This window comes from Halyomorpha halys, unplaced genomic scaffold (assembly GCF_000696795.3).
Source record: "Halyomorpha halys isolate HHAL.00 unplaced genomic scaffold, Hhal_1.1 Scaffold1617.1, whole genome shotgun sequence".
Classification (NCBI taxonomy): Eukaryota; Metazoa; Arthropoda; class Insecta; order Hemiptera; family Pentatomidae; genus Halyomorpha; species Halyomorpha halys.
The window spans coordinates 99,211-110,291 of record NW_027114014.1 but is presented as its reverse complement, the minus strand read 5'-3'; the positions used below and the strand labels follow the sequence as shown (position 1 = coordinate 110,291).

At 30.9% G+C, this 11,081-nt stretch overlaps 1 protein-coding gene and 1 long non-coding RNA gene across 2 annotated transcripts; both read left to right on the top strand.

The window, feature by feature from the left end:
* Positions 1 to 518: 518 nt before the first annotated feature.
* LOC106690212 (uncharacterized) lies at positions 519 to 3,108 on the top strand. Its single transcript, XR_001344559.3, has 3 exons — positions 519 to 591; positions 2,195 to 2,284; positions 2,845 to 3,108. It is a non-coding gene; the product is annotated as an uncharacterized lncRNA (long non-coding RNA).
* A 1,035-nt stretch (positions 3,109 to 4,143) lies between these two features.
* LOC106690214 (sequestosome-1) lies at positions 4,144 to 11,066 on the top strand. Its single transcript, XM_014435558.3, has 4 exons — positions 4,144 to 4,332; positions 5,770 to 5,883; positions 8,100 to 8,338; positions 10,722 to 11,066. Exons 1-4 carry the CDS (start codon positions 4,164 to 4,166, stop codon positions 10,740 to 10,742), a joined length of 543 nt encoding a protein of 180 aa, XP_014291044.1. The 5' UTR covers positions 4,144 to 4,163; the 3' UTR covers positions 10,743 to 11,066.
* The last annotated feature ends 15 nt before the right edge of the window (positions 11,067 to 11,081 follow it).

Below are 11,081 nucleotides of genomic sequence, written 5' to 3'. Positions count from 1 at the left end.
GTAGGAAAAGACTGGAGTGGATCAGGGGGTCTACCGCCATATTCTTACAAAGAACATATTGATGGTTCAGCGTGAGAATGGCCAACAAGTTCATCTAAATATTATTAATAAAAATACTAGCTTAACCGAAATTATCATTAAAATTGGATTAAAAGTATGATCAATTGTGCCCGAACACAAATTTGACTGTAGATAGAAAGACAAGAAATCAAATTTATTCATCTGATATTAAAAACGTAATTGAAAATTCTGAGAATCTAAGGAAATAAACATACATTTTTTTTTTTTTATGTCTTGCATGTATTCACAGCTTTCCCATATTCGGTAGTGAGAAAGCAATAACAAATTTAGAAAATAATTTTTTTTTTAAACAAAATTCAATTTTTTCTAACAAATCCAAAATCTTTAAATGGGCTGAATAATTCATAATTATTATCTAAGATAAACATTTTCATAACGAATTAATAAAACATAATAAAAAACTAATATTTTTTTAATATGTTATGTCTTAATGTGTTACAGTGGAAGGAATTCAACACCGTGCTCTACCAACTCATGATTGACGATAAGACAGACGAAATCTTTAATAATGTGAGTATTAACATTAATAGTAACTGGCTCGTAACTATTGAAGGATGTGGTAGTTGATGAAGATGAGGTGCTAGCTGGTCACTCTGATCTTCAGATCAAGAAATATAGGGACACCATCTATAGTGTTAAGATTGATGCGATTACCCCCTCACAAATCGCCTAATGGGATAAATTGTTATACGGACGGATCCCTAATGGAACGATGCTCCGAAACGAGAATATGGAGGATAGATAGACCCAATGAAGATATCTCCATATCGTTAGGAAGGCACACCACGGTCTTTCCGGCTGAAGTGATTGCAATTAATGTGTGTTCCCAGAACCTAATAAAAGAGGGTATAAGGGTAGTAGGTATAAAAGAGGGTATAAGGGTAGTAGGTATAAAAGAGGGTATAAGGGTAGTAGGTATAAAAGAGGGTATAAGGGATAGTCTCATCTACTTTTTTACCGATACTCTGGCAGCCATTTGTCTGCTGAGAAATTCAATAACCCGCTCCAAATTGGTAGATGAGAATAAGATTAATCTGAACTCTTTTGTTTCTCTAATGTTACACCTTTTACACCAAATCCCATATGCAGTGTTACTGAGGGCAAGGCTGGGCTATTTTAGAGGAACATCAGAAGAAAAGTGCAGTCAAAGATGTTCCAAAAAAGCTTTTGCACAAAAAAGAAGTAATACACCTATAAACCTCTCACCTCAAAGTGGGTGACAGCATTATATACAAGACCCTGTCAACTGAACAAACATCTTTATAATTTGAGATTTATAGAATCACCAATCTGCAGCAAGGAAGATGACACTGCCTATCACATCATATACAAATGTGGTGCACTGGCTAGGACAAGATTCCTCACTTTTGGACGAGATCGTGGCTCCTAAGCTTTGCGGGACGGTTAGTCGTTATACAGTATCCAAATTTGCAAAGGCATCTGCCCTGTTCTGAACAGAGTAAAGTACAATGTACAATTGGCCTTAACTGACCTCGATGCACACTCGCTGGAAAAAATTGCTTAATTGAATATGTAACAATTAACTGTTTGAATAAGAAACAACTGTTTAGTCATTAGATTTATTCATTGACTCTTTATAAAAAAAAAAAATGGGAAAATTAATATTAAAAATATTAGTTATTTGAGTACATTATATTAAATAGATTATCTATACAAGTAAATGTAATTACTTGAAATATTATTTATCAAGTGCATTAGTAACTAAAAAACCAACATCGCGCTGTTTCATACTAAAGCTTATTATTTCATAAATAAAAGTCTTCAAACAATAAGGCGTAATCAGTAATGCGTTTTATTTTATAACGAGGACGTCTGTTAGTGAAATAGGAGTTTATAAGTACAAAAATCAAAATCCGAATTGTAAAAGTTGGTAAAATTATATCAAATGTAAACTTTAAGACTTATAGTTATTATTTGACTTAGTTCGTACTTCAGAAAAACAGTGCCCAGGTTGTATGAGGTACGAAAAATCAATACAGACATTGTGCATAACAAACTTTATATTTCCATTTGTATTTTACTCATCAAAAATAAAAGTTTTATAATATTAATGTTGAATTTTAATTTTGAGGCTGTTAAATTATTTTTTCAGGACAAGCTGAGGATGCACATTTTGATGAAAAGGGAGCTGGTCTTCAATGCTTGTGGCTTCTTCAATTTGGATAACAGTTTGGTTCATTCGGTGGGTGTTGTCTATGTGTAAAGGAGAATAATATATATATGTATTTATAAAATTAGATAATTATTCTATTAGATGTTATGAGCTTGTATGAATATGAGGGTGTAATTATTATATTGTGTCATGATTAAATGTTTTTATATGAACAAAAGTGAAAAGATTTATATATGTATTATAATCTTAAGTTAATAATTATTTACAATTTCTTGGCAATTTATTTTTAAAACAAACTGTTTTATATCTTAATTTGCATTTTGATACATTTTATAATTAAATACTCTTTTCAAATACATTTAAACAACTATTTTCAACACAGTTTATGACTAAATTACCTTCTTCTTAATGCTCAGCATATATGACTTTCCTTCTAAGGGAAAGTTTCATATTTCATCTTCCTAGAAAAATGTAACGCTTGATATCTTCTCTTGTCTCTCTTTCTCCTCATTGTTCCAATTGTCATCTTTTTATTTCCATTTATTCTTATTTGTAATAAAACAACTGTGCTTTACTTATTCATTTATTGAACATGTAATTAATTTCTGGTATAATGATTTTTCTTCCAGATGATTGCCTCTGCAACAACATACTTGGTAATCTTGATCCAGTTCGGTAGGCCTGAGATCATAGCCCGATAGCCTCCTCCAGTAGACAGCTAACTTCACCACCTCTCCAATCCTTTTGTCTATTGCAACTTACTTGTAAACTGCTGTGTGAATTTTTAGAAATTTTGAGGATTGGAATAATCACAAAGATTGAAAAATTGCCAAACACTTTATTAAAACACCATTAATTAAATATTAGTTGAAAACATTTGTAGTTTTTTTCATTTTTCATCCCCCAAAAAAAACCACCAGTTCCCTATTGAAATTAACATTATTTTCGATGGTTACATTCGTTGATTTCACAAATTGCATACCTAATGATAATAAGTAAAATTGTGACTAAAATGAGTGAGAAGATTAATTTTTATTTCGGTTAATCTTGATACTGAACAGTCCTAACTCAACCTGTGTGTGTGTGTGTGTGTGGATGCGTGCATGCGAACAACATATCTCAATAACGAAAAGTCATATGGAACTGAAACTACCAATGTAAGGTAGATATATATCCTTATTTTATAGCTAATGTTTCGCTTAGAACGAATAGAAAAAGATGTATAAAATTAATAAATAAAACTTTAAATAAGGGGTAGATCAATATTTCTTGTTTAGTATTGTTCTTTACAGAATTGTTGGCATGGGTGGAAAGGCATTCATGATCATGAAACGTTCAGAAGAAAGGGTTGATCGTAGCCAAGCGAGTTAAAGCGCCAAATTTAACAGGGTCGTGACTACAGCGGCACCGGTTCCATTGGGAACCCACTTGACTTTAAATAGAATTTTTCCTAAATGTATTTTTTTTTATATTTTCCGCATGTTATTTTGTTTAAATTTGGATGGAGCTGGTTTTGAAGCTACACGCCTTATAAATAGTTTCAAAATTTTTGAGTTCGAAAAAAATGATAAATTTTGAACGGCTTTATCTCAGAAACTATTTACTATACAAAGACTTTTTTTTTGCTCTAATTTTAACAAATATCTTCTATTTTTAAGACGTACAAAGTCATTATTATCGTAAAATTGGTCCTTTAGGAAAAGTTTAGAAAGTTATTTAATTTGGTGTATTTTTTTTGCAGTCTTCGAGTCGGTGTTTGAGGTAGAAAACTTGGATTATTTATTAGGCAACAAACAACAACAAAAAAATATTAGAACTACCGAATTTGACCCAAGGTCTGATGTATTTGGTTATCAGAATATTATATACTCCCTGGTTGCTTGTCAGAACTAGCTCCTTTGAACGACTTCGTTCATGAACTACCCATCCCAACTGTCAACTTAGTGCTATGTCCATGTCCATGCAGTACAAGATTCACTTAGCAATACCAGGTGCTGAAGAAACTCGTTGTATTGAAATAATCAGTTTGTACCAGTACCATTATGATTATCTCAAACACAAAATCGCCAGTAGTTTTCCAATTCTGAATCACCACGATTTCAGCTTGTACTGGATAGGTAAACCTGTACTTCTCTACTTACCTATATTTGATTCAAATCGTTTATTTCTGTTACATTGTTTGGATAATCTTTTTCAATTAAAGAAGTGTTACATTGACAAGTACGGGCTGTCAAGTAGAAAAGTTCAAATCCCTTTGATAATATTCCTGTAGCAAGTGGATGTTCATGTGCTTATGACTCAGTGTTCCTGTCATAGTTCATGTCTGATTTCGCTTGCTTAAGTGATAAACACCTTGGATGTATGACAGCCTTTACGTCCACATTAATTTTTTATTTGGATTTTGTTGCAAACAGATGTATATAGGTTTTAAGAGGTCAACAAATAATAAAAATGGTTGTTTTGAACAATTTTTTTTTTAGTTGTTTTATCTGCCAGAGAGCTATTAGAGATAATTTTATACCGATCATAAATTTTGATTTGATATTTTAAACTTTTTACTATCAATTATGAAAAAAATTGAGAAAAGAAAAAAAATAAGGATGGAAGATATGAGTTTTTGCATTCTATATAGGGCGGAAAATGGGTTTTTGTCGAACTGGTAGGGGACAAGTGGGCCTTTGTGTCTGCACGATATGGGCAAGGTGTCCCACTGGTATGAGGAAGCAGTACCATTTTCCACATTGACTTTACTTTACTACAGACTACTCGAAACGTCCACTGGAAATGAAAGCGTTAATATACATGAATAATTAAATGATCCGCCTAAATAGGCCCATTATAAAAAGGGGGGAATAGTCTGATAGAGGTATGAGAGGGACAGATTGAGGATACTTCTAGCAGAAAATTGGAAAAGGAGGGACCTTTAACTAGATCTTGAACTTACTATTAAAGTCACTGTACTTGACACCTGCACCTTTGCCACTACCTGTATCTTCTGTATATGTACTATGTAAAATATTTTATGGCGAGTCTCATTTTAACTTAATCATGATCATAGTTTGAATTATTGATATTTTTAATACCATTGTACTTGTATTATTCCTATCTTTTTGTTGTTTAATAAATAATTACTTTGTTTCTACAGTGTTGTTGTTTGTATAACCCAATATTTCTTTCTAATATATTATATAATCAATGATTACATTTTATGAAGGTATCTAATTGGTAAGTGGTAAACATGCAAAACGCTTTTGGATAAGTAATACAATGGTAATATTTTATAGGAGTCGAATAATGTTAGTTAAGTAATAGAAATAATTTTGGATAGTTACTGAAGGTAGTATTAAGGTTATTATTATTTATTATTAGTATTTTGAAATTCCAAGTGCAGTGGAGTCAGGCTAAGTACAACTTCCTGCCTGTAATCATTTAACACTATTTTTTTGCAGTTGAGCCTTTCATTTCACAGTGCTATTTTCTGTCTTGGACCAAATAATATAATAATAAAATATTTATGATCAATTAATTACAGTATTTTGTTTTCTTTATATCAGATGAAGAAGGCGATAAAATCAAATTAGATTCAGATGATGATCTTAGAGTTGTTGTGAATAGAAATGTCTTCAATCCTATGAAGAAATTGTATGTTACTCTTAAAGGACCACAAGGTAAGTGAGAATCGGAAGTAAAATGTGTTTAATTTTATTTAACAATTACACATGAATTAATGTACTATTTTTATCAACTACAATAAAAAATATCCATATAGTCTTAACATAATAATTTTCTTAGAAATCCTATGCTTCAGCCATTCTATTCTCAAGAATATCTTATTTATAATATCTCAGTTAATGATGTCATTAAAAAGTTGCATTCTATTTTGCCTTTGTCAAAATATACCTTCGTCTATCAACCTATTTTTATCCATTATTTTAATTATTCTAATTTTATTCAATTTATACCGTCTACTACAGCACTATCAATCACTTTATCAACAAGGTTGATTTAAATAGTATAAATTGAATAAAATCAGAATAAGTAAAATAGTGGATAAAAATAGGTTGATGGACTAAGATATATTTTGACAAAGGCAGAACAGCCTGCAACTTTTTAATGACATCATTAACTGTGATAATATAAATAAGATATCCTTGAGAATGGAATGGCTGAAATATAGGATTTCTAAGAAAATAATTATGTTTCCCTTCTTTCCCAATGTTCTACTAGAAGTGTCCTCAATCTATCACTTTCCTACCTCCGTAGTCCGTAATCTATCAGTCTATTCTCCCCTTTTTATAATGGGCCTAGTTGTTCTCCTTTTTTCTTCTTCCTTCATTCTCATAGGCTTTTGTGGCTCCACCCAAGAAGGATAGGTCATAAAGACTGTCCAATAAGTTTTTGTAGAAAACCATAACTGTCTTATCCTGAGAGCTCACCTATCGACCCCTTTTTCAAGATTGATATATGGTCTTATCTGACCTCGAACTATCCCAGATCCATAAATTGTAATAGAATGAAAATTGAAAATACAAAGACTATATTTAATAACAAAAACGTTAGTAATTGATTTATAAAGAGAATTTATGACTTTTCATCTTCAGCTGGCATCTATTTTTACTACTTCTCTAGCATCAATGAGGTAATATATCTTTTTTATCCTTTCAATCATGATTCTGTAATATGTGTTTTTTGTTCATTGGTTGGAATGAAAAGTTTATTTTTTAAAATTTTATCTTGAAGTTCTGTATTAAGTTTTATATATGGTATAAATAATAAGCATGAACAGAGCCTTCTTCTCTGTCAAGAACACTGAATGGACTATATGGATATTTTTTTATTGTAGTTAATAAAAAAACAGTTTCAAACAAGAAATTAAATTACACATAAGTAATATTTTTACAATAAAAAAGTTATAGAAATATAATACATTAATATTGGAAGAAGATAGTTGACCATATGAAGTAGGTTGTAGGAAGATAGTCTATGTGGCGGACAATAAAGGTATCAAAATAGTAAAAGAACATTATTTATTGTTAACTAACTTTTCGCAATGTTAAATTTCTGTTTCAATCTGACAGCCCTGCTAAGTGGGGCAAAATTTCAAAATACCTTTTTATTATATAAAATTACATTTTACATACACTTTTTTTGCTGAATTGAAAGGGGTAGTAAATAGTTTATAATAGTATTTTGTATGTGTATGTGGCTACTAAATTAAGATAATTTACTCATTCAATAAGTTGAGAAAAAGCTGTTTTATTAGAAGAGTTTTATCATTTTTTTTGTTTTATTTTTATTTGATAACCTTCTGAACCCAAATTTATTAGTATTATAAACTCTGTTATTTATTTTATTTATAATCTTTACGCTTTCTTGAAACTGGTTGTTATTGTTTAAATAACTAAATTTTATCCAATTTTAGTCTCAAAACAATTTATGTTTCTTTATAAGTCCTACAATTTGGCCAACCTCAATTTAAAAAACTTTATGGAGGCTATTCTGCTCAGGTCAGTCCTCAATTACCCTAATTTTGTCAATTCTTCACATTAAAACTTTTAATCACAGTTAATTTTCACTATTATAATTTATTAAAACAATTTGATTGTGATTAAAAGTTTTAATTTAATGTGAAGAATGGATAAGATAGGATAACTGTGGACTGAAATTAATGACCTTGGCAGAATAGCCTGCATGAAGTTTTTTAAACTGATGTGGTTCTAAAATTGTTCTAAGATTGTCCTTGAGGTTGGCCGAAATGTCGGACATATAAAGAAATATAAATTGTTTGTTAACAAAAGTTTTAAACAATCTGTTGTTTATGTTTTAATGAAAATATTACATGGATGTTCTTTTTACAGATATTAATGTATATTTTCTGTTGTAGGTAATTTTACAAACAACCTAAACAATAGTAGAACAATAGATCATGTCATGAATATCCTAAAAGATACTAGACCAATACATACTGGAGTGCATTGCGACGGATGCCAACAAAATCCCTTACGGGGCTTCAGGTACAAGTGCTTGGTGTGCCCTGATTATGATTTATGTATCAATTGTGAAACGTCAGGAAATATGCACTCCCATCACCCTATGGCAAGGATTCCCGTGCCTTTGAATCATGTAAGTAAATTTTTAAAAACATCAACAGGAAAGATGATTTTGTCCTTTATATGGAGGTTCCCGTTTAGAAAAGTTTATTATAAAAATAAGACAATCAAAATGAAAATGATTTAGTAAAATTAATTACATGTTGTTATTGATGCTGTGATACTTTATAAATTTGATAAAATCACTATTATGCTTATTTTTGCTGTTTGAAAAAATATCATAACATTATTATAGAGGCTTCTTGTTTCAATCATAATTTTGTTGGATACGTATATATTGGGTCTTTTTATATGAAATGTCAGTTTTCACTATTTATAAGGTCTAAAAATTTTTATTTAAAATATTTACCCTCATTTTCTATGCATTCTTCCCCTCTCCCCCCCCCCCCCACATGTTACCCTACTTTTCAATCCCAGAACTGAAACATTTAGGGTTTTATGAAGAAATTAAGTCAGAAAATGTCATTTTAACCTGAGAATCATTTTCAAAAAAATGGCCTTTAAAAGGATACAGACTCGGTCAAGTTAATCAAGATAGGACGACTTCGATGAGCGGGGCACCTCGCACAAATGGATGATTCGGCAATACCCAGGAAGATGCTGTCCAGAAAGATGTATAGACAAAGAAAGTTTGGCAGGCCAAATGTAAGATGGGAGGACTCGATGACTTCAGATGTACAGGCTTTACTGGGAGTCTGAAACTGGAGAGCTGCTGGAGCTGATCATATAGACTGGCAAAAGCTTTTGGAGGAGGCCCAGTCACAGTGATGGGATGTAGCCTCATCTATGCTATTTCATCTATGCTTAGATTTTGGAAGGTTACTGTTGGATAGGGTGGTAAGATGATAAGTAGAGTGGATAGAAAGGAGTGGGGGAGATAGAAGACGTTGTTAAGGATGGATTGGGGTTAAATTGGTTTTCCAAAATATTTTGAATTTAATTTAACTGTTTGACAACGGGCGCAAAAGAAAAACACTTAAAAGCATCATTTTTTAAAAAATATTTTCTTTTGTTTTAATTTTAATAAGCATTATATAATGTGTAAAATGTAATATTCAGCCAAATAAAGTTTAAATACCTTTTTTTGAAATATGATGACTATTGTCGTTTCCCGCTTTTGCCACTGATTCTATGTATGCAATCAGCTGATATATGAGTGTTTAGTGGGTTTTTTTAACTATTTACTGAATAAGGGTTCTAGTAAGTTATTATATATCATTACATTTTCTGTAAAACATTTAGATAATGTGAAATAATCCAAAGAGACGTCAAATAAAATATTTTTTTAAATAAAAAAAAACCTTTTGAACATTTAAAAAATGTTGGAAGTGTGTAAAATAAAAAACAATACATAAGTAAATAAATTTATATACTTCAAAAAATACATTTGAATAAATATGATAATAAAAATAATTTGGGGGAGTGTAAAAATCATCATAGGCGGCCAAACCCAGAACGATCGGAGCTGTTGGAAGCTAGGACAGTACTAAACAGGGTTTGAAATAATCTAAGGTGAAAGCTTTAGCACTCCCCACCACCCCAAACGCGAGCTAGAAAAGTGACCCCCCTTGACGATAGCTTATAGTCATATGTGCTCCAAGCCATCCCGGCTTGACAATAATGTGTCCTTAATGATTGTGTGTTCTCAACTGATGCTATGGGTTACATGATCACTAATGTGTAATAAGATACATTAAATTATTTTAAAAATAAATTGTCGAGTAAACATTTATTGTATTTATCCCACCATTAGAAAAAAAAATTAAACTTATTAAAATATTTGTTGCTATAAAATAGAAATAAACAGTCAAAATTATTCTTGTTAATGATATTTAGTGTCATAATGAACAAAAACTAGAGATCGATATAGATGAGGATATGATACATACAAATATGATGCATATTTAAGTGTATGCATGTATATGATGTACCATGGCGGTTAGATTTCAAGCTAACAGCCCTGATGAAGGCTGAAACGTTGGCACAATTAAATAAGTTACATCAACTTATTTGTGTTTCATTTTGACCGCACCCCCAACCATCTTCTCCTCGTATAGTCATCCACAGTCAACTATCTCTCATAATTATGAATCAATAATTTATATAATTAGTCATAAATTTTACCACTAATCAAAAGCCTACATCTTGAGATTGACTTTAAAAAAATAAATTTAGAAGCCCAACTTTATATACTTCGGACATATTAAGTCGTGAGCGTTTATTAATACCATATTAATATTGTATTAATAAACAGTAGTAAAAAATTCTTTCATTATAATTATGCCTTAATTTTTAAAATAAAAATTATTCAGTAACAGTTATTGTGAAATTTTTTTGTAGATATTTTAAAAAATATTTCATTACTTTTGTTGCCTTAAACACTTGTTATATTTTAGGAAAATCCTTTTGGAAAGTGAAATGAAATGAAATTATACCTAAATGCCATCTTCCAAGAGGCGGGCAGGAGGGACCTCCACGAAATAAAAGTCAACTCTCTCAGGCCAGATCCAAACCGGTGCTACTGCAGTTCTGAGATTGCTAAGAGCGACACCTCTTACTCCCTCTGCTGTAAACAGCCCCTTGCAACTGTAATCATAATTCAAACACAATTTTCTCAGAAAGTTTCAGAAATGTTACTTTGGCTTTGTACCAATGATTTATAATGGTATTTTTAACTCCTTGCCAAATATTATTTAATATACTTAAAAAAAAAAAATGTGATTCCCTAATGAGGTTCATATTTATGTGTGTATATA